This window comes from Rhizophagus irregularis, chromosome 6 (genome assembly GCF_026210795.1).
Source record: "Rhizophagus irregularis chromosome 6, complete sequence".
Lineage (NCBI taxonomy): Eukaryota > Fungi > Glomeromycota > Glomeromycetes > Glomerales > Glomeraceae > Rhizophagus > Rhizophagus irregularis.
Genome location: NC_089434.1, coordinates 1,449,004 through 1,474,416, shown reverse-complemented (window position 1 = coordinate 1,474,416; position 25,413 = coordinate 1,449,004). Strand labels below are relative to the sequence as shown.

Genomic DNA, 25,413 nt, shown 5'->3' with positions numbered 1-25,413 from the left:
CGCTATATTATTTAATAATTTTTTAAATAAAGAAATTAGATAGTTTAAATTATATGTAAATATTATAACATTAAGTAATAATAGAATTAAATAAATAACTTACCATCTACGAAATAATTTTTTAAATAAAGAAATTAAGTTTAAATTATATAAATAATACAAATATAGATATCATATAACTTACACCCTGTAGTATTATTAATTATTAATTAGTTAAATATAAAGATAATATAAAAGCATTTACTGTAAATTATATATAGTTACTTACAATCTAGTTATTTAAATAAAGAATGTAATTAGTTGAATTATATAAGATATTAAACATGAATTGTTTATAAATAAAAAAATATTTCAGCTACCTTCAATACATTGGTCCATTACTATATCAAAATTCTCAAATTCTCCCCAACTGGAAAAGATAAAGTAAATATTTTTATTTATTTATTTCTTTTTTTTTATTATTGAGCGCCTTTATTAGTATGAATAAATGTAATAATATTTATGCAAAATACATTATGTGCAAAAGCGTTGATTACAAGTACAAGCATTGCATCATTGCATATATGACAAACAAACTGGAATGTAGATCAATTATTACAAAATCGCAGTAACTGATTAATCATTTCATCTTAGGTAATTACTAAGCACCAATGAAATGATTATCATTCATTTTTACTTTATCACAATTTTGTCGATTATTTGTCAATTATTTATTTAATTTTATCACTCCGCTTATAATTACTTTGGTAGATACGGAAATTAAATTGTACGATTATATTTATGTATCAAATACAGTAGTTTGATTTATATTACATTTTTTGTTAATAGAACGTTAAAAATTATCTTCATATTATTAGAAACATTGATTATGAACAAATAGAATTAACAATTAAGTGACATTTCAGCATTTCGTCAATGACGTAGTAAACATAGCGACAAATTCATGTAATTCCACTTTTTTCCAAAATATAAAACGTGAGGGTCATGAACTTGGTTCATAGTATCACATGATCTGAAACTGCGGCCAATTAATTTCTATTCAGGACGAGAAATCGAGAATAGGGAATTAGTGATTGTGATCTATGTGTTTATAATTAACAATATTATACTGACTGTATGTGATTTTTCTTTAAATAATAAGTCGATGTACTAACATCACTAAGGTTAAATATGTAATCTCACCGATGAGCTTTTAGCAACTGAATTGCTAAAATAAAATTTGTTAAATACAAACTTTAATTATTCGGCTAATAATAAATACTACAAATTTAATTTGAAATAATAAGAGTTTTAAGTAGAATTAAATAAAAGGTTACATCAGGTGATTCAGGTGATATAGCGTATCTATTGCATGATAATGAGATTAGTATAGCAGAATAGCAAGTTTGATTTAAGCATAATTATCATATTGAATTTTTAGTTATCCTTAATAGATTCACTAAGATTGTTCGATGTCAATTCCTAAGAGAACTTTTGTGTTAATATTTTTACTCCCATTTCATTTATAGTATGATTTTTGATTAAATTGAATCATTTTCTGCACAAAGAATTTTTGTAAGAAAATTAAATTCAAAATTTTTTATTATTCTTTAAAATGTGTTTGATTAAGTATCGCATGATTAAGCTTTTAATGAGTATAAAATATATATACTATTACTCAATAATAACCCTAGATATCACAATCGTCAAAGCTGTTAAATCTTATTTTATCATCAGACATCTATTTTCCTTGGTAAAGAGTATCAAAAAAAATGGATTAGATAAGTGAATCATTAAAATGATAATATTTAATAGACAAAATTTATATCTTTTCTGTTATTTTCTCTCCTTGTATTGTCATTGTTATCATTTTATTATTTTTTAGATAAAAGTGAGGGAAAAGCTAATCAGAATTATTCTTCTGGCTTTCAACTAGAACATTAGATATATTGATGATAATCTCATTCGGCTCCTATTTGATAGGAGATCTAACGTACTTAGATATTCTTGTAATTTTATTTCGGATTTAGTTAAAGCGCGAATTGAAAGATTATATAAAATATTTGAGAAGGAAAATTAATTTGCAATAGACAAATAAAGCGGAAAGCAATTTGAATACTTTTCCAATTTCACAATAATTAAATGGTAAAATTTTGTTTCTGCTGTGTCTATTTTTAATATGGAAACTAATATTATTAATCTTCTCAGTTGCTATCAAAACTATTTTAAGCGTAGGAAATTACTTTTAAATTTTATTAATTAACAATCGTTGAATAAGTTTAAATATTAAATAAATGTCTTATTATTTGTTTGTAACTATTTCAATCTCATACACTAGAGTCTAGTGATTGTCGACTTGACTGGAATTAAATGATAAACGGCGAATTTTAGTTTCGGCCGATTGTTGCAATTATATACTGTACACGAGTTTAGCAAACTATTAAATGAATTATAAATGAAGGTTGAAAAATTTTATTATTCCAAAAAAAAAAAAAATTATATAATGCAAGTAAAATTTTATTAATTAACTAGGGTAATTTGGTATTGTTAGTGAGTTATAATATAATTATTGCATTATTCAGTAATTATTTATATATATTTTAAGTAATATAATAGGGTTTATATTAAAAAGTTGATTTGTATTTTGTATTTTTATCAAATAATAAATTTTATGGTTTATTTTGAGTTTATTAGTTTTATTAAAGAAATATTATATTTAATGATCAAAATGAATTGATCCTGTAACATGTTAAGTGATAATAATATAAAGATAAATATAAATATAATAGTTTGTATTAATTTTAGTAAAATATTAGATATGATGATAATGTTAAGTATAGTGATTTAAAAAAATTAGATTGGATGCTATTATGATAAATACATTGTATTGAACTTCTCCTGTAATCTATTTAATTCTGACAACATTGCATCATCTACTTTTATTGCATTTGGATCAAAAGATTGGATTTCTAGATTTTCCCAAGATGTGGCACGACTTATTGCTACATAAGATTGCCCATGAGCAAACATTTGTTCATCCAATGATACAGTTACATGGGGTAATGTAAGGCCTTGTGTCTTGTGTACAGTTAGAGCAAATGCATTTTGAAGTGGAAATTGTGTTCGTTGTGCTGAAGCTCCATGTAAGTTAAAATAAGTTGTAATTTTTTCTACTATAACTTGATTTATCCCATTATTTATTGGAAATGCCACTTCTACTTGATTTTCATTTATTAATTTAGTTACCACACCAATTGATCCATTACAAAGTTGTTCATTAAATAATTTGTTAGTTAGAAACATTACTCTTGCTCCTTCTCTTATTATTAATTCAGATGGTAAATTAGTATAATGTCTAAATTGTTTATCATATTCTTTTGGTATACATTCTTTTTCATTAACATAATCAATAGCTGTAGAAATTAAAAATCCAGAGGAGATATCTTTAAAAATAGGAAGATAACCACAGATTAAATTATTAATTGAATCTGCACTATGACGAAATCCAAAAATATAGGTAGTATCAGTTGACATTTCATTGTTACTTTGATATGATTGCACTTTTTCATCAATTAATCTTCTTGTTTCTGAACTTATATTTCCTATTCGCATTTCTTCTAATATATTATAAAATGATCTATCTTGTTGGCGATGAGAAGTTGTAAGAAAAAGTGGGAAAAATTCTTGCCATTCTGGAGCATAAAAAACTTGTTTACCACTTACAGGTGGAAGTTGAGCAATATCTCCAATTAGTAAAGTTGGAATTCCACCAAAAGGTACTGGTGATTTGTTAATTTTTGCAAATAATGAACTAATAAAAGATAAAAGAATTGATGATACCATTGATACTTCTTCAATTATAATAGCTTTAATCTGGCTAAGTTTTTCAAATTGTTGATTATTATAATGAGATAATGTTTCAAAATAGGTTTGAGTATTTCTAATATATAGTGCTGAATGTATAGTTTTTCCATTTACATTTTGTGCAGCAACACCAGTAGGAGCCATCAATAAATATTCAGTTTTTTTATCAGCTAAAAAATTTTTAATTAGATGTATCATAAAAGATTTACCAGTACCTGCTGAACCAGTTAGAAAAAAATAAGGATGTTTAGAATGTAATCTTTCTCCCCAACTATTTGTAAGTATATTCATTATTTTGTATTGATCTTCAGAAAGTAGCATAGATGAGAGATTTAAAGAGCGAATAGGTTGACGTAACAAATTATTTAACTGATTTCCAATAATTTCTTGTAAGTTTACATGCAATGAAGATATCAAATTATTAACTAAATTTTGATAATTATTTGTATATCTTTGAATATTAGATTGCATTGAATTTTGTACAAAATTTAAAGTTAATGAATATTCAGTAGGATATTTAGCTTCAAAATGAGCTTTATAAGTTTGATATAAGCTTTTTAAATCAGTTTCACTTCTAACAGGTAATCTAAGTAGTAATTGTTGATAATAAAATGATTCTGATTGCTGAATTGTTAAATGTTGAAAACGTACAAGAATTTCTTTTTGTCTTTTTCTTACAAAGCAGTTTTTTTTATCTATATAATATATTCCATTTTTTGGCTGACTTTTTTGTATAGTATAATTGCGATGATAAAAAGGATATGTCATACTATCAAATTCATTATCAGATGGACGATCAAAATATTTATCAATGGCATCATCCCAATAGGGAGATAATTGTTCTTCTTGTTGTAATAAATAAAGTGGTTTTATAGATTTAGTTCTTATTTCAGGAGGAATAGAAGGAAGAAATTCAACAGCAATTGATGATCGACATATTGAATATCCAAGTAAAAGAATCATTAATTCCATTGATCCAAGACGTCTTGCTAAAATATGTTTTCGAAATGCATCAGGTTCAGAAATATCAAAATATTCTGATGGTTCAGATTTTGTAACATACTTAGTCATATATTTTGCAAATTGATGTGTTGTTACATATTGAAAATTAATATGACCATTCCATAAAAATAATGTTGGTGCATGATATGGAATAACATATAAATCTTCTTCTTTAGTACGACGATAAATATATCTTAAGGAATTAGGATCTTCATGTGTAGTATCTGAATATGGTTGAGGAAAACCTTTTTTGCAACGTGAACCAGATGGAGCTGGACCTCCACAACGTGAATCACAAGTATGAATTTGATGTTTTTTAACCAATTCATATAATTCTGGTTCAGAATTGGGATCTGGCATATCTGCTCTAATTACATTAGAATCAATTAATTCAGAAATTGATTTAGATAAATAAGCTATACCATGTGTATGAATTGCTCCACGATTTTGAAATTCATCACGTTCAAAATGATGTAACCAGTTACCCCAATCAGTTAAATTTGGATTTTTCCAAAGATATTGATGCATTGATGCTAAACGATGATGATAATGCAAGTAGGTATGAAATGGACGATTAGAAGGAAGGGGATCTTTGTTATCAGTTTTTAATAAAATATTTTTTAAATGTGACCAATGATTTTCAGCCATAGTCATAGTATAAAAAATTTGTGGTAAACCAAATCCTTGAACCATAGTATTAATATGATGTTCTTTTTGGCGAAAATAAGAATCTCCTGTTCTAATATAAGAAGGTATAGTTGTTGTATTTTTTTCATTAATTATTGGACGTCCAGTATAAATACTATTGGTAATTAAATCTGCTGTTGTTAATTGATGTGATAGTGAAGTATTATATTGATTTAAAATTCGATTTCTATTTTGGTGATTTCTTAATTTTTCAATTGTTAAATAAATATAATGAGGCCAATACCAAGATAATCTCCATCTGGGATCAGGACAAAGTAGTAAAGATTTTGCATAATTACCTAAACTATCTGTAAATCGCCGATTTGTATTTTCATCATTTATATAAAATCCTTTTCCATATGGAAAAAGGTCAGGAAATAAAAGTGGTTCAATATTTTTATCATAAAAAGATATTGGTAATTTTTTATTATATGGATCAGTTAAAAATCCTGCCATTAATCGATTATAATGGTAATCTTCATTATGAATTTCTGCATCAAGTTCATAGGGAGGTAGTATTACAGCAGAAGGACGTGAATTAATGTTAAATAATGGTTGGTCTTGATTTTGAGAAGTATTACTAAGTGAGGCATTTGGAAAGATAATTGGTGCCCCATCCCATGTTCCACGATTAATTAAAGTTTGATATGGTTTAAAATAAGGATTATGATCTCGTAACCATCTTGCTGCATTATCAAGTGAAGAATGATACCATGAATTTGATTGATTATTATTTAGTATAGCACCAATGGTACCAGAATATAATGCAAGTGCATTAATATTTTTTGAGTAGTTAAAGGTTCCAGTTAAGTGACGATAGTTTGTGTAAGCATTGCTATTTGGAACTCGGCCTAATGAACAACTAAGATGAATAGGTGAGAGATAAATTCGATGATATAAAGGCACACTTTGAATTTCATCAGGTATAGGATCAGGAATTGGTATTTTAAGATGATTATTAGAATTATAACAAGAAGAACATGTTGCTATACGTGCAGGTTGAGAATCATCAGTATGAAAAACTAATGTGATTTGTGGATTATTTGAATAAGCTTCTTCTAAAGGATATTTAAATGTTCTATCATATAGTTCCCACTTTGCCTTTGTTGGATACTGTAAACGAGAACAATAACTACATGGAACACATGGATATTGAGTAAGAATAGTTGTATTAAACCGATCTTGTAAGTTACACAATTTTATAGAAGGTTGCCAGGATGGAAAATAAGCTCTAAAGGTGATGTTTGCAGAAGACAAAGATGGTTGAATTGGAATTCGAGAATGATCTGCATTAGCTTGTTGACGAACTGCATAACTTGAAAATAATGAACTATCAAAATTTTCATGTTCTGAGTTCAAATAAGATTCAGAATCATTATCTGATACTTCAACTCTCCAATGATTAACAGTAAAACTCATAGTTTTATATTATATGAAAAAATTAAAAATGTATTTATTAATGTAAGAATTTTAATTACATTTCAGTGTTAATATACCAAAATAAAGGGTCTTTTACTAAAACCCTATTTTTAAATTGTGAAAGGATTTAACCAATAAAATTCCAGAAATCCAAAATTTTGGCTGAAATTTGTAATTTTGACTGAAACTTCAAAATTAGGCCGAATCTTAAGATAGGCCGAAACCTGCCAAAATATCCGATTCCCGAAGATCATATGTGTTATGTAATACATGGATTTTATTATCTTATTTTTCTTATTTGTAATTCTGGTAATTAATTACCAGTTTTTTCCTAAAAATAATGTAAAATACGTGATTATTCATTTTATTTATCATGTAATTAATGCAATTATTATTCGCTATATATATGACTTAGCTGTTATATCTAAAATTATTTAATATATTGATAAATAATTAATATTATTTATTAACTATATATATATATTAAAAACCACAGTTTTGGTATTGGCCATATAACTTACTGGCTGATCGATAATTGTATAAACTGAGTGAATTATTTAATATATTTAATAAATAAATTATAATTATGTGCAATATTTATTTATTATTAATATTAATTTAATATTATTTATTTACTATATATATATGCAGTTTTGGTATCGGTTGTACAACTTACCGGCCGATTGATAGCTTTTTAAAAAATTGTGTAAACCGAGAAATATTCTGTCATACTGTCTGTATAAATAATTTGAATTATGTAACATGATCTGTCCATGTTATTTGATTAGCGGTCAGGTCATATGTTCATATGTACACAATTCTTTATTGCTAATATAATTTTTCCAGTTAATGAAATTTTAATCACTTTTTTTACAAAAAAACTCAGTTGTATTAATAATAATTTTTCTATTCCCATCCTTTTGGAATGAACGGTGACAAAAAAATTTGCTTATTCATCATATAAAATTTTTTATTAAGTCATATAGAATTTTGCGTATTTAGGGGTAAAATTTCCATAACGTCATATTTGTATTTGCGTAGCAAATAAATTAGAAATGAATAGTCATATATAGATTTGCGTAACAGGAGTAATTTTTTATATATAAAAAATAAAATTAAATTTCACACGTTCAAAAATTTTTATAAAATAAATTTTTAAACTGATAATTTGTTTTCAAATACATTATTGAACTTATTACATCTAATTCTCATAAAATTAGACATCATACTCATAAAAAAAATTGTATTTTTCACAATAATATTACTTTATTTTTTTATTTTTTTACTAACGTCGGTACGCTCGGAATGCATTTTAGTCAAATGTAATCGCCTTTTCAAGTTTAAGTAATGTTGTTCGGCGATGTCGAATCTACCTGCACGTAAATTTTCATAGTAATCGGAGCAATACTTATGGAGTACTAATAATTTTCGCACTTTCAATTATTGCCGTATATTATCAAAATACAATATTTCATTGATAATATATCCTGATATATCCCGATATTTTACTGATTTTTATGTGTATTGTATATTATTATTTATTAATAAACATCATTTATTTATTTTATTTGCTTAAAACTAGATATTTATTATATGTATTACATTAATATTTTATCTTTCTAAACTATAAATGTTGTTAATGGTTTGGAACATTTTTCCAGTTGGTTCGATTCCAACAAAAAACTTCTAATACGTCTCAGATGTCTTTGATATCTCATCGCGTCTAATGTCATTTGCGTTTCCTATCCAAAAAATGCTACAAAAATAAGAAGGCATTATTAGTTTTGTTTAATAGCACCATTATCACCCAATTTAATAAAAAACCTACGTACCATAATAAAATCCTAGAAAACAAAGTAAATAATGGGGTTAGTACTACCATTAAAACCATCACATAATTATCCAAAAAATTTATTGACACCATCCAAAAATCTAAAAAAAATAAAAAAAGGCATTAATATTATTAAACAATACACCATTAAACACCATGCAAAGGATCTACCATGAAGAATGTTGTTTAAAATTATCTGGGAATCTAAAAATAAAAAAAGGGATGTTAATGTAGTTTAATAACGTCACCATTAACACCCACACAAATAAACCTACCATGAATAATTGTCCAAGAATCATCCATAAACCTAAAAAAAGAAGAAATAAAAGCCTTTCCAAAATACAGAAATCAAGTGGCAAATTTTACTTTCTTTTTAGATTTACTTTTAGTCAGTTGTGATGGTATAGGAGTAGCGGGAGTAGTAGAATGAGAACGAAGTTGACGAGTTTTAATGGTATAATTCTCTTCTAATAAAATTTTTAATTAAAGAAATAATATATAATAACAGTTGAAAGATATAATATTGAAATATACCTTTTAGTTCCATATACTTTTTACCCAACATTCTCTGTTCTTTTCGCTGCTTCGTTAATTCATCTTCAAGGTCTAATATTTTTGATCGTGCAATAGTCAGATCATCTTCCAGCTGAGACCTTAGTTGAATACTGTCATGAAGGGAGTCTTGTGCCTCATTAAGTTGTTTCTGAATATGATTAAGATGACGACAACAACTTTCAAGTTCCTCTGAATTAAATTAAAAAAAAATATATGTATATATGTGTATATGATAATAATTGGATAGTTAGTTCGAGAACTAAGTGGATAAAGTCGATAGTTTAGAAAAGATCTGCAGAAGGTAAAATCCTTTTAAGAACTGGACACTGGGAATATGAATACTCCGTCTACAGGTAATGAACCGTCAAGAACCATGCCCTGAGAATACGAATATACTGTCTGCAGGCAACCTCTTTTAAGATCATTTAGTAAACCTTGCGTACAATACCCACCTTCAAGAAGTTGAACCTTTGGTTTTCTGGCAGCTTTCAAAGCCTTCAAGCGATTTTTAGATTTTCGGTTAGAGGTGGCAGAACGTCGACAGCGTTTCTTATTTGATGCAGCAGCAGTAGTAGAAGGACGAGCAGCAGTAGAAGGACGAGCAGCAGTAGAAGGACGAGCAGCAGTAGTAGAAGGACGAGCAGCAGTAGTAGAAGGATGAGCAGCAATTAAAGCAGAAGTGGTGGTAAATTTCCTAGTGGCAACCATTTTGAGAAGGAACAAATAGATGTGTAGTAAAGGTGTAGTGAAGGAAAATTTTGAAAAATATTAAGTAAAAACAAGAAAGGAAGGAAAAATGAAGATACTTATATAATGAAGAGATGTGACGCGTAAACATGTAAAAATTAGCAAAACAAATAAAAGGATAAATGTTACATGAGGGAAAATTCTGGAAAAGGAAAATCATATCAGAAAAATTATTTTCAGAACAAAGGAAAATAGTCTAAAAATAGTAATACTCGATAAGTTAATTTAAGGAGTTAAAATAATAAAATTAATAAGTCGCGACCATTAATTTATTTTTAGAAATAATTAGGATTATTTAATTTTAAAAATTAAGATACTGATTTCAATAATTTAACCTATAATTGTAAATTATGTAAAATAATGAAAGGAACTTTTAAAGTCCCAATAATAGAAATCTATCAAATGAATTTATAAGGAGAGATTTGTAAGAACACAAAATTTGAGCGCGAGGGATGTCTGTAGTATCACAAATTAGTAGTAGGTAGATCACTTATAATTGGCGAGATAGAATCCAAAATCATTTGCTTATTGATCATAGTAAAAAATTTTGATTTTAATGTGACCTTTATATGTATTGTTCGGGGTCCTGATGCAGCTATCCAGTTATTTTCAGTTTTTGTAATTACAAATTTTTTTTAAATGAATATTATTCCTTTTTCAGTCAGTCATTTTTTTTTCCATCATTGTAATTCTTTTATTTATTTAGTATTTTTAATAATTTTTTTATCACTATAAAAATTTGTTTTTAAATTTTCTATTAATAAAAGTGTTAATGACGATAATTATGATGATAGTGAGGAATAATAATAATGAGAAATAATTACAATAGTTAATCCAATGAGAATTAATTCTAATATCATGTGATTTAAATAATGATACTATTTAGGAAATAAATGATGTAATTATGCAGGGCAAAATATTCGCGATCAAAGTCCAGTTAACATATAATTATGCAGGCAATGCAGGCAATTGTAATTTTATATTATATTTTAAAACATTGCAATTTAATTAAGGAATAAGGATAAGCATATTATATTTTAAAAATAGTGCAATTTAATTAAGGAATAAGGATAAGCATATTATATTAGAATCAATAAGTTTTAAGGACTTCGTTAATTAAATTTATTACATTAGATCAATAAATTTTAAGAACTGCATTACAAAAAAAAATTTAGAACTGCGTTAATTAAATTTATTACATTAGAATCAAAACTGTGTTTATTTTGTTACAAATACTTTAATTATGTAGAATGTTATTATGTTCATCAGTTCATGTTTTAAACATTATAACGAATTTTAAAATTATTATAAATATTATGAAATTTGAATTTTTTTTTCGCAATTCAAAACCAAATTGTATTTTAATTTTCAAATTGTATTTAATTTTCAAGTTACAAAAAAATCATAAAAAATAAAAAATGGCAGCATTAGTACCTTTTGTTCCACCGCCACCACCAGTATTCCAATGGACGATTAATGCTGCTAGGCAGTTAATTGCGGAGCGAAGAAACTTACATCAGCAATTCGAAAGAATTGCAAACCGCTACCATGTTAATGCATGGACAATAATAGCAAATAGGGTGTTCGCTGCAACGGGATTTGCAGCGACACCCAGGCAGTGCTATACAAAATGGAATGCCCTCAAACGAGGTTATGAAAACCTCAGTAGAATAATAAATAATAATGATGACGGCATTCCTATTACAAGCCCAAATAGTTTCGATAGAGCGTGTTTTGCCGATATGAATGATGAATTCTGGTTACAAACCGGTAATTATTATTAATTATTATTTTAAATTAATTTTATTTAGGCAATTCATTCAATTCATTAATATTTTTATTGGATTTTAGATCTGTTTAGACGAGAGTATCGACGGCGGCATGCTGCGCATGATCGACGTCAATATGAATATAGATTGCGAAGGGAAAGAAGAAGGTCGCGATCTAGGTCTCGATCAAGGTCTCGATCAAGAAGTAGATCAAGAAGTAGAGATAGAAGACGAGATAGAGGTAGAGATAGAAGATGGGACAGAAGTAGAGATAGAAGACGGGACAGAAGTAGAGATAGAAGAAGAGGTAGAAGCAGGTCCCCACATAGAAGATAATTTTAATTTTTATTATATTTTTAATCGTATATTTTATTAGTTTAATATTAAATATTATAAAATAAATATTTACATACAAAAAATCATATTGTCTTTATTCTTATAAATTGTTTAAATGCTGAAACTCTAATTAAATCATATAGAAAGTATTGCCGAAACCCTCTAGTTTCGGCAAGCAACCTTATTTATTAAGTAATATTAAATAAAAATTTAAATTTTAAAAATACATTAAAGAATGTAAATTTATTTGCAATTCAGTATAGTATGATCATAAAAAATATAAATTACTCCACTGCATTTTCATGAAAATTGGATTTTGACTGCTAAACAACTTTTAATTAATAAAAGAAGTCGATTTCCTTTGACCAAAATGTTCAAAATACGTTCTGAAGTGACAAAACAGAAAAAATAAAATTCATGAATGAGTACCGTTGTGAAAAACGTGAATAACCCTTCAAGTATTAACTGTACCTTCATGAAAATTAATATCCAAGCAGATTATGACCCACTGAAAAACTTTCAATTAATATAAGAAGTCAATTTACTTTGACTAAAATGCTCAAAATACGCTCTGAAGTGACAAAACGGAAAAAATAAAATTCGTGAATGAGTATCGTTGTGAAAAACGTGAATAACCCTTCAAGTATTAACTGTACCTTCATGAAAATTAATATCCAAGCAGATTATGACCCACTGAAAAACTTTCAATTAATATAAGAAGTCAATTTACTTTGACTAAAATGCTCAAAATACGCTCTGAAGTGACAAAACGGAAAAAATAAAATTCGTGTTGTGAAAAACGTGAATAATTCTTCAAGTATTAACTGTACCTTCGTGAAAATTAATATCCAAGTAGATTATCACCTGCTGAACAACATTCAATTAATATAAGAAGTCAATTTACTTTGTCTAAAGTGCTCAAAATACGCTCTGAAGTGACAAAACGGAAAAAATAAAATTCGTGAATGAGTACCGTTGTGAAAAACGTGAATAACTCTTCAAGTATTAACTGTACCTTCATGAAAACCAATATTCGAACAGATTATTACTCGCTGAACAACTTTCAATTAATATAAGAAGTCGATTTACTTTGACTAAAGTGCCGAAAATACGCTCTAAAGTGATAAAATAGAAAAAATAAAATTCCATTGTGAAAAACGTGAATAACTCTTCAAGTATTAACTGTACCTTCATGAAAATTAATATCCAAGCAGATTTTGACCCGCCAAAAAACTTTCAATTAATATAAGAAGTTGATATACTTTGACTAAACTGCCCAAAATACGCTCTGAAGGTAAAAAAAATTTTGTAACTTAGTACTATTATGTAAAAATGTAAATAACTCCAAAAATATTAACTGTGCTTTCATGTAGATTAATATCTTAACAGCTTCAAACTTGCTGAACTACTTTCAATTAAAGAGCAAGATTTACTTTGGCCAAAATGCTCAAACCATAATTTGAAATATGTGTAAACAAACTATAATATTTGTTTATATTTAAATTCTGAGTTATTTAATTTAAATGTGTTTGTTTATATTTAAGGAAAAAAAATAAAATTTTACTTCTATTTTATTAGGTTTTTGTAAACGAAAAGACAAAAAAATAATCAGCTGAAAAAATAAAAAAATTCTTTGTTAATAACCGTAATACGTGATCACATGTTGCAATATTAAAATCGGAAATCCTATATTTAAATTGGTAATACGTATTACATATATGACCGATAGGCCAAATTATATCTCCTGCTATTACAATTGTAAAATTGTAAAATAATATTAAAATTATGAATAAATTAAAAGTAAATTGGCAAAAATTCTAACCTGTATTAAGCAGTATTAAGAAAATTTTTTGATAAATTTAGATTAGATTTATGTGTAGCATAAATAATTATGTTAACGTGTACATTAATTAGTTACGAAATCACTCGTTATAAAAAGATTTATTTTTTTTAATAAAATTAAACCATTATATCATAATTTCAGATCATAAATTTTATGTTTTTATTATATATAAGAAAATATATGTATATTCTTTTTTTAAAAGAAGTGAAACAAATTATTATAGAAAAAAAATATTTTTTTAACAAAAAAATGTGGATCCTTGTGAATAATACTAAATTTTCTGTTACTAATTTCTTTAAGATTTAATTTCTATAATTTATGGAAATGATTTTTGACATATTTTCTTATTATTTGTATAATACGCAAAATAATTTTTATTTCTTTCCGCGTCCTCCACGACCTCCTTTTTTATTATAACTTCTTTTCGGTTTAATAGGTTGATCAATTTCACCATCACACAAATCAGATAATTGGCGTTTTTTAGTTTTATTAGCATTAATAGGCGTATTATCATCTATCATAACCAGGTCTATAGGAGATTGATTTGTTCCTACTGTATCTTCTTTGTCTGAATCATTATCACTTTCTTCTTCATATGCATTTTCTATTTCTGTGGTATTTGAATCCGATTTTGGGGTAATATGTGTTTTTACTGGTGAATTAGGAGTTGATTTATTCCTCCTTTGAGCAAATGCGTTGGTGGTTGATCTTTGTGGTGAGGGTTGGTAATTGTTACTTGAAGTTGAAGTACGAAATCGAACATCATAATCGATCAACTTTGCATCTATCTGTACGTATGTTGTTGATCCGTCTGTATAAATTGCCTCAAGAAATCCAGCGACGAAAAAATTGGCAAATTTACTCCATTTATCAGAAAGATATTCAAGCCATTTTGATTCACTTGAATATCCAATCTCAAAATTAATGTAACGTGCAGCAGAATGAAATGGTGAATAAATCAACGATTTGGTTTTAACAAAATTCATATTATTTGATGTTGACAATGGTTCACAAGCAGAAGTAGTGATATGAACGAACGGCTTTGTTGATGGAATTTTTTCAGGTTCCCATTTCAAACGTTCTCCATTACGTCCTAATTGAGGTTCTAGCACACATGCCGCTTCAACTAAGAGCTGTTTATATGAAAAAGACAAATGAAAATATTATATTTGTAATTAATATTAAAAAAATTATTTAAATTATTATCATTTTTATAAATTTTTATAATTATTATTATTAGATTATTATCATTTTTATAATTATTATTATTAAGTAAATTATAAAATTATTATTAAAATTATTATATGTCATTATTCCTTAGATACATACAAAAATTACTTACCATTAATTTATTGTCATCAATAGTGAACTTTCCACCAAAATGGACTAAGTCCCCTTCTTTAAACGCCTCATTATAATCGTGCAGCGCGTTTGAAAACTGTTTGAATCCAAAAACAGGATTTTCATTGGAAACTTTCTCATGATAGATAGCGTCCCCAAATGCTGTGTGAGAGGATTCTCTTAAACATACTACAAGTGCGATAACTGACAGAGTAGCGGTCATTTTTTTTAATTTTTTTGATAAAAAAAAATTGAAAGATTTTATATTATTTTGAGTGTAGAGAAAAAAACACCTGCAAACTATCTATAAATGTGAATAAAGCATTACAGATTTTTATATAATTGGTAAAGTACAAGATGAAAAAACTTGATTATCATAATTAATTGTATCACTTCAAGAAAGGGGGCCAGCGTAAAATCTACTCAATTTTGCCAGATTTTCTAAAAGGTTTTTGAAAAATCTGGTAAATTTTTTAAATCTTGAATAATTTTGGACATTTTACTGCAGATTGTAGTATTTTTCAGAAGATTTTCGGAATTTTTCTAAAACTTTTTGTACACTGAAGGGAACTCATCCATTAAAATTCCAATGGTGCATTATCCTCATAATCAAATTCTATAATCCCAAAAGTGTTAAATATCAAAATTTTATAATCCATAAGACAAATTATTGTCAAAATTTAATTAACACAAGGATCTTATTAGCAGGATTAACTGGTTAAAACTGTTTTGACCATAAATATATCAGTAATTCTGATCAGATTTACTTAATGCTGCCCAGAGACTTAGTAATTCAGTTATATGTTTCCAAACTCAAAATTTAATACCGAATTTTTTCCTATTTATTAATAATGGTAGTGATTCAAATAGTCTTTTTTCAACTAAATGTATTAGCGTTAGTAAAATCGAAAATTGGTACAATTTTAAGTAAAAAAAAATTTTAAATATTTTTCATATTAACTGGTTAAGGTTTTTTTGGATGGTTCTAACCTCTACTTATTATTTATTTTATTTATTTTATTTTTTTTATAGAGAGAAATTGTCATAATACATGTATTATTTTGAAATTAACATTTTAAAAATTAAATTGAAAAACTATAATTTATTAATTAACGATAAAACGTTTTTTGTTAAAATTATTTAAAAATTTTTTAAATTATAGCGAAAATGCTACAACAGTAAATAATATTATAATAGCGAAATTGATCAGCAAACAAATGAAAACATGCAAATATTAAATGATGTCTCAATTTAACAGGTATTTTCAGTGGCACAGGAAGAGTTTTTGCGAAAAGTTGGCATTAGAAGTTTTTTTCATTGTCATTGTCATTGACATTGACATTGACATTGACATTGACATTGTCATTGTCATTGTCATTGTCATTGTCATTGTCATTTACATATAAAGTTATATAAGATTAATTTGAGAGTTTTTTACCAAAAAGGAAATTTTTTTATAAAAAGAGAAATGATTTTCAATTTCGAGGCAATTCAGCAGGTGTTTTAATAACAAATTGAGAAATGATTTCCATAGAAAATCTCGTGACAAAATTTATAATAAATTTAAAAATAAATGATCAACAAATGATCAACAAAATCGTTACTAGTTTTATAAAAAACGCCCAATAATATCTTTTTATTGTTTTAAATTATGTAATTCAATATATTACCGTATGTAAATTTATAAACGATAGATAATCTTAAACCACAAATAAAAATTCAAAACTGGATATATATTAGGTAAACAAAGGAATCCATGTTTTGTATGTATATTATGCGCAATATATGTAACATATTTGATATCGAAATGGCAACCCATGAAATTTCATAAACATGTAAACGAATAAATTAATGGATTACTTCTTTTAGAGAACACAATTTACAATCCGCTTTCTCTTTTGTCATATTAAATATAAATATAGTAAAATAAAAATTACACTTTGTGCAAGTTGAAATTAATGTCATAGTGAAGGATTAAAGCAAAATGTAAGTTACTTTAATTTTTTATAACGGTATAGCGATTGGATTTAAATTATAGTCCCATTCAGTTTACCGGCTGTAATGATTATAAATATTCTATACATTGAAAACATATGTTATAACCAGATATATGTTTCTGAGATTTTAATATTGTATAATAATTGTAAAATACATGCTGTTGAACTAAAAATAAATTATTCAAGTTTTCTTTTAGTATCAAATAGTGATGAATTGTTGTATTTTGATTTTTGATCAATAATTATAAGATTATTAGCGAAATAACTTCTCGTTATGTTTAACACTGTTAAATTTATACTCGAATATTTGTAATAAAAATAAATAATATTGTTTCTATTTTATATTTTTAAATCATCACAAATAAATTAAATAAGCATTAATAAATTAAACTTATTATGGGAACAATTTTTTTCTCGTGAATTCTTTCCGTAACAAGAAAAAAAAAATTTACTGATAAATTATTTTTTTAATACGTCTATTAATTTTGTTTATATCATTTACTGTATTTCACCATTATAAGCTTCTATCAAGAGTCTATCTTATTACTAATCATAATATATTCAAAAAGGTTTGTAAAAGTTTATACATACCTTCAAAAAACTCTTATAGTACTTTTAAAAACTATCATCTCTTCATCAAAATGAAAGTACTATATTATTAAATTGTTTGCTTTTAGACGCAATGAAGACGTAATGATATTTACATGGTTATCATTTGACATAAATTTATTAATAGTCCTAAAATTGACATTAAAGATTTTATTGTCTCAAACCCTAAGAAGCTTTTCTTTCATAAAAAAGTTAAAAGTTGCAGTTTATGATTTTGAATAATATAAAACTTTCTTGAGCTCAACCATCTAAAGATGTTTCTAAACAAACTTGTGGGAGGAAATGGGACCAATATCAAAGTTTAGAGACAATGACAATTTTCCAATTAGTTAAGTGTCTCAAGATAATCAACTCATTAGTATCATCATCATAATCCAACCCTCACTGATAAATATTTTTCAAATCTGAAAACATTTTCTCATTTTTTTTCTATTCATTAACTGATTCTCTTTTTTTCTGCTTTGTTTACTATTTAGCCAGAATAAGTCAATTTGATCTTGCTTATTTATATATATTTATATATTGGGTTGGTTAATAAGGTGTTACCAAAGAAATGAGGGAATAAATTTATATATGCAAATATCATAAAAAACAATATCACTTATGATATAGCTTCAAAAATTTATGGGAAATATGAATTTGAAAGCAATTTCACCAACTAATTCACTAGGGAATAGAATTTAAAGATGAAGTTATGATGTTAAAGTATTTGTCAGCTACTTCATAAATTACAAGAAGGAGTCAAATAACTTACATTTAAAATTTCAACTAAGTACTTTTGCTTCAGCAGTGATGATAATTATTATGAGACAATATTAAAAGCATCTAGTGAAAGAGAGTGTTAAAATCGCAACAAAATAAAGAGATATAAGGCAGAGGAAGTGGGAGACAGGCTTATTGCAGAACAATGTAACCCTACTTCTATAGATCCAGAGGCATCCTGATTTCCCAAAATATTGTGCCATGGATGAAAAAACGAAGAGGTTGTTGCTAAGGGCAACGTTTGATTCAAGAAATATATACCGGCGTCAGCTATAAGCCTGTAACGACACATCTTCATCTATTCAGGACTGTGACTCAGAAAATTCCTTTACCTCAATATCATTTGCTTATATCAAAAATCCTGTGGTGCGGAAGATCTCGAGATTTAAGCTGGTATTATACACTAAAGAATTTTTAATTATGGTTAAAGACTTCATGATGAATAGTAAAGTTGACGAGAAAAAGGCAAAAGGTCAAGTTTATGATTTTATTTATTATCCAACAATTTTCTAAGCGAAATAATTTATATATGTGAAACTGTTAGAGCCATAAATAAAAAATACAAATATATTTGCAATATAGAATTTAATAATTTTTATTAAGCAATACTAATTAGCCTATTACTACAGATATTGTACATTTTATATAAACATTATTATGATAATCAACAAGAAGTTGATCTTCTAAAAGATATCCTTCTTTTTTTCCATAATTGATCTCTGCAAATGATTTCCCTTTTTTTATTTTATTCGTGTTTTATAATACTTATACTTGTCCAGAAACTTTGTTAAATTTGAAGCTCTTTTTACTTCAAACATAAAGGGCTATAATTCCCAAATACCCTACCAAACGTCGTTTGCAGATAGTTACGTCACCGTCAGTTGGTTGACCATACACAAAAAGAAGCTTTTTGATCGTGTCTTCAGATGCACCCTCTATTTCCAAAAAGTTACGAGGAAAATCTTCAGGAAGGTTACCATCATTTGTTAAGAGAGGTTCAATCGTTGCTTGAGAGTTGCGGATTGTTGAATTGACAGCACGCGCTATCATGCGCTGTTCGTCTAAAAATAAAAGTAACATTAATTAAAAATTTTAAAAATGAGCAGTTAAACAGAACATTAACATTTTTTTTTATACTAGAGACCAAAAATAATATACATACAAGCAGTGAGGACGCGGTTAAATCTTAAAGAGATTTCGTCGTTTCTTTGAGAAGTTTGATCAACCCTTTTAGCTATTCTTTCCAAACCTTCCATGACAGAAAATATGGGTATGTTTGGTAAATTGGGGACTTCCGTAGCTAACGCATTAAGTGGATCAGATATAACTTTAAAATTAGGTTGAGACATTTTGATTTTTTGATTTCAACTTGGTAAAATATTAAAGCTATGTTATTAATAAAGTTTTGTTAGGGAAAAAAAAAAAAATATTAAAGCTGAATGTCATCATTTTATATCTTTTGATCGATCACCAACTAGCACGTGCTTTTCCCGTTTGCAAATGACCTCGAAATGACTTGAAAATGCCTAATTACGTAATCAGTAGTAAATTTATCACGTGATCATAACGAAATGGCCTAGGTCATTCAAAAAAGTTAAATGACCTTGAATTTACAACACTGTGTCACAACGTACGTAATATGTAATTTTTAATATCACATGAGCGTTGATGGCACGCATGAAGTTCTTTTCCAAACTTGGATATGACTTTAATAAAAATATTAAGGTGAGTGATCTTTTAAATTTCCAATATCGTTATTCGTTACAGTCGTCGGGCTGGTAGTGTAGTCACTACGTTCCTCCACCTCGGCCACGGCCTCGCAGTACCTACATCCCCCCTCCGTGGGGTAGGGAATCCCCTATATCTGTCACCATCTGTCATTAACATCTGTCATATAATAATATACTAAAAAAGAATGAAATAAGGGAAAAGAGAGGAAAATACGATAGAATCAGAGGGGTATGACAGATATGACGGATATGACAGATGTTTCAGAAAAATCGGGAGAGGATACTCCCAGAAAAAAGTTTTGATTTTACCCCCCAGATCTGTCATTCTGTCATAGATCTGTCATATGATCAGGATTCAGTCTATTCATCTGTCGGAAGCAGTGAGATAGCAAACCGAGTAAACAGGTAGGTTAATAGCCCCTAGAAGGTCTGTAAAGCCACAGAGAGATAACCGGGTAGGAGCACGGATTCTTGGAAAAAATATATTCGGCAATTGAAGATTAGGTAACTATAAGTAACATACAATGATAAACTTACATGCCGCCACTTCTCTTGCCGAAGACCTCGGGCTTGATCTTGTAGACATCTATGGAATCCGTAAATGGATCCAAATTCAGGCATCACCCCTCAATGACCCGGACATAGTAGCAGAGATGGTCAGAAACCTTCCGGTTAAAGAATTCAGAAAACATCTCAAGATTAACAGACTCTGGTACAACGGTTGTAAAGCCGAGTTGTGGAAGCGGCATAAAGAAGCTGAGGAGGCATACGACAGGGCGGTAAACCACTACAGGGAAGCTAATGATCCTGCAGAGTCATATTTTTTGTCCAGATTTTTACAAGGATTGATGACTATGTAACCATATCATCAGGTATCCTTACATTTTTCAACAAGGATTGATGACCATGTAACTTCATCATCAGGCATTCATGAATTCTTAACATAAACTAATAAATTTTTGAATGTTCTCTAATAATTTCTAATGTGTATTAGATGGAATGGCATCCATTTGTTCATCTGGCCATTTGTACAATAATGTTCAGGATTCCATCCATTTGATTTGTACAACAATGTTCAGGATTCCATCCATCCATCCATTTATACGTTAAAAATATAGCATTAGATGGAATGGCATCCATTTGTTCATCTGGCCATTTGTACAATAATGTTCAGGATTCTATCCATCCATCCATTCGTCCATTTGAACATACACATCAGAAATGAACACTTTACCTTTACTGAGTGGTTGTAATATTATTCATTATGTTGCCTCCATGTCCTAAATGTGGAAAAGATAATTTTAAAAGTACTCGAGATAGAAACACTCATCTGAATCGCAGAATTCCATGTATACCTAAAATTATTGAAGTAATTAGCTATCCGGAAACTATTCCAGAACCTTCAGAAGTTGGAAATAACCTTCCAAACAATCTAAAGTATGGTGGTACATCATCTGTAGAAGAGCTTAAAGCAACTATAGATGAGCTTGCTTCACAAATGCGAGCAATTTCTTGGCAATTAAAAAATACATCAATGGATATTAAGGGAGTGTCAGGTGATATAACAGATTTATCAAATCAGCAGGAAGCAGCACAAAGTAAAATACAGGATCTTGAGGAAACAATGTCTCAACACACTGCTTCAACTAAAAAATCTGTTCAAAACCTTCAAGAAACATTATCTCAACATACTGCTTCAACCAAAAAATCTGTTCGAGATCTTGAGGAGACAATGTCTCAACATACTGCTTTGTCTAGTAAATCAAGTATTCATAGTATTCCACTTTCAACTGCTAGTTCTAAAACTTCACAATTTACATATGATCCTACAATAGCAGATTTAGAACAGACTGAAGAGGATAAAGAAACGGCTAGATTATATATGAATCAACTTTTATTACTATTGAGATCATGTCCACTTGATATTGAGGAATTTAAAGAAGGAAATAATATGTTACAATGGCTTTTTGCTAATAATAGAATAAGAGATGATAAATCATTTTGCTGGCTTTCTGCATTATTACATAGTCCAAAGCCAACAAGAATTTCTTTAGGGAAACCTGGTAAAGAGGATTAACTTGATTTGCTATCTCATCAGTTCAAACTAGTGATTAGACAAAATTTTGAAAGAGTACTAGATAGAACATTCAAAAATTTATTAGTTTATGTTAAGAATTCATGAATGCCTGATGATGAAGTTACATGGTCATCAATCCTTGTTGAAAAATGTAAGGATACCTGATGATATGGTTACATAGTCATCAATCCTTGTAAAAATCTGGACAAAAAATATGACTCTGCAGGATCATTAGCTTCCCTGTAGTGGTTTACCGCCCTGTCGTATGCCTCCTCAGCTTCTTTATGCCGCTTCCACAACTCGGCTTTACAACCGTTGTACCAGAGTCTGTTAATCTTGAGATGTTTTCTGAATTCTTTAACCGGAAGGTTTCTGACCATCTCTGCTACTATGTCCGGGTCATTGAGGGGTGATGCCTGAATTTGGATCCATTTACGGATTCCATAGATGTCTACAAGATCAAGCCCGAGGTCTTCGGCAAGAGAAGTGGCGGCATGTAAGTTTATCATTGTATGTTACTTATAGTTACCTAATCTTCAATTGCCGAATATATTTTTTCCAAGAATCCGTGCTCCTACCCGGTTATCTCTCTGTGGCTTTACAGACCTTCTAGGGGCTATTAACCTACCTGTTTACTCGGTTTGCTATCTCACTGCTTCCGACAGATGAATAGACTGAATCCTGATCATATGACAGATCTATGACAGAATGACAGATCTGGGGGGTAAAATCAAAACTTTTTTCTGGGAGTATCCTCTCCCGATTTTTCTGAAACATCTGTCATATCCGTCATATCTGTCATACCCCTCTGATTCTATCGTATTTTCCTCTCTTTTCCCTTATTTCATTCTTTTTTAGTATATTATTATATGACAGATGTTAATGACAGATGGTGACAGATATAGGGGATTCCCTACCCCACGGAGGGGGGATGTAGGTACTGCGAGGCCGTGGCCGAGGTGGAGGAACGTAGTGACTACACTACCAGCCCGACGACTTACATTATTTACTTGATAATTATATTGCAAAAAAATAAAATATATACAATTGAAAGAAATATCTAGAAAAATGAAATTAACCATGTTTGTGTAATGTTTGTATTGACTTTATATAATTTGCATTATGTTAAAAACGTTTCTTATTTGTAAAATATTTTATTAAAGATTATCGATAAATTGTGAAATAAATTAAGTTTGTATATTTCATTATTTGGTACATGCAGCTTATTATTTTTTTTTATCAAACGTACATTATTTTTTATTATGGGTGTTCTTTTCATTAACATAGAACTAAAAAACTAAAATGAATTAATTTGAGTGGAAGCAAAGTGTTGGTATATTTGGAAGAAACAAAGAGTAAACGAAATGGTGAAATATTTATTTTTTGATTTACGATGTGTTTTTAAATTAATTCATTTAAAATTTATTATATGATTAATAATAAAAAGGATTTATTTTAGTAATTATTATCTTTTACTATTACAGACAAACTTGTCTATAATCACCACTTTTGACCTCGGTAAATTTTCCAAAAAATGTGCTTACGAAAAGGTTTTTATATAATGTATAATAAAGGGTGTAATTTTTGGAAGTCTGACTGCTGTATCTCCATTATATTTCTTATTTTGATGCCTATGAATGAGATTTCACATTTAATTCGAAAAAAAAAGTTGTTCATAAATATGTTTATTTAGTAAAAAAAAAACCATTTAGAAATTCATTTTTAATGTATTTGTTGTTCAGTTATTATATTAATGTACACTCTTAATTTTTCTACGTTGATATCCATACAAAAAAAAAATAAATTTACCATATTTTGAATATAAATGTTTTATTTTAAATTACCCATTTTAATTATTGCAGTAGCTTTAACATATTCAATTCGAATTAACTTTTGAGATATTCTTGTTTTCTAAAATATATAATAATATATAATTAGATATTTTCATTCAAATAGCTAGAATTCATATTAAATTATATGTTGATTTGAATTGACAGTAAAAATTACTTGAAAAGTTGAAAATACGTAAGTACTAAAATAATTTGTATAATGTTTAATAAACAAGTATTTTATTAAATATGAATTTATTAAGAAATAAAAAAAGAAATATAGTTGGAACAAATTAAAAGGTAAGATATTAATATCAATGGTATTATGGTAGTTAAAAAAAAGTTTTATATAATAATAAATTTCAATGATTGATTGATTCAAAACACTCTTTAATAAAAAGTAATTTATTGTCACTAATTTTGTATGTATCTTATTTGTCTATTTTTAGATTTTAAATTGTCATAAGTTACTTTTAAAAATATTATTAAATAGATTAGCAGAATATTTTACAAGATTCTTAGTTTGTGATTTTTGAAAATATTAATTTAATGGGAAATTCTAATATAAATTTATAACCCAACAATAAATAGAAATGCGTTACGGTATTGTAGCGAATTATTAAAATATGCTATCCGTTGGAATGACATGGCTTATAATACTTACTATTATCAAAGAATAAACGTTTCCATGTGAATATCTATATAAATAACTTGAGAGTTTTTCCAGATTAATAAATGAAACAAAAAGTTAACGATGATAAAATAATTTTAACGCGTTAAAACACCACTAAATTTTACAGTAGATTTTATAACGATTATAAATTAAAACAATAAAAAGATATTATTGGGCGTTTTTTATAAAACTAGTAACGATTTTGTTGATCATTTGTTGATCATTTATTTTTAAATTTATTATAAATTTTGTCACGAGATTTTCTATGGAAATCATTTCTCAATTTGTTATTAAAACACCTGCTGAATTGCCTCGAAATTGAAAATCATTTCTCTTTTTATAAAAAAATTTCCTTTTTGGTAA

At 27.6% G+C, this 25,413-nt stretch overlaps 4 protein-coding genes across 4 annotated transcripts; 1 reads left to right on the top strand and 3 right to left on the bottom strand.

The window, feature by feature from the left end:
• Positions 1–8,637: 8,637 nt before the first annotated feature.
• OCT59_026071 (uncharacterized protein) lies at positions 8,638–10,045 on the bottom strand (the record flags this gene model as incomplete). The annotated part of the gene is made up of 7 exons (XM_066142921.1): positions 8,638–8,707; positions 8,784–8,883; positions 8,954–8,986; positions 9,054–9,089; positions 9,166–9,249; positions 9,317–9,526; positions 9,790–10,045. 7 exons carry the CDS (start codon positions 10,043–10,045, stop codon positions 8,638–8,640), a joined length of 789 nt encoding a protein of 262 aa, XP_065992493.1.
• Positions 10,046–14,406: 4,361 nt separating this feature from the next.
• OCT59_026070 (uncharacterized protein) lies at positions 14,407–15,596 on the bottom strand (the record flags this gene model as incomplete). The annotated part of the gene is made up of 2 exons (XM_066142920.1): positions 14,407–15,165; positions 15,375–15,596. 2 exons carry the CDS (start codon positions 15,594–15,596, stop codon positions 14,407–14,409), a joined length of 981 nt encoding a protein of 326 aa, XP_065992492.1.
• A 3,955-nt stretch (positions 15,597–19,551) lies between these two features.
• On the bottom strand, positions 19,552–20,090 carry OCT59_026069 (uncharacterized protein; the record flags this gene model as incomplete). Its single annotated transcript, XM_025329030.1, has 2 exons — positions 19,552–19,802; positions 19,904–20,090. 2 exons carry the CDS (start codon positions 20,088–20,090, stop codon positions 19,552–19,554), a joined length of 438 nt encoding a protein of 145 aa, XP_025164308.1.
• Positions 20,091–22,203: 2,113 nt separating this feature from the next.
• OCT59_026068 (uncharacterized protein) lies at positions 22,204–22,548 on the top strand (the record flags this gene model as incomplete). The annotated part of the gene is made up of 1 exon (XM_025329762.2): positions 22,204–22,548. One exon carries the CDS (start codon positions 22,204–22,206, stop codon positions 22,546–22,548), a length of 345 nt encoding a protein of 114 aa, XP_025164307.2.
• Positions 22,549–25,413: the final 2,865 nt, after the last annotated feature.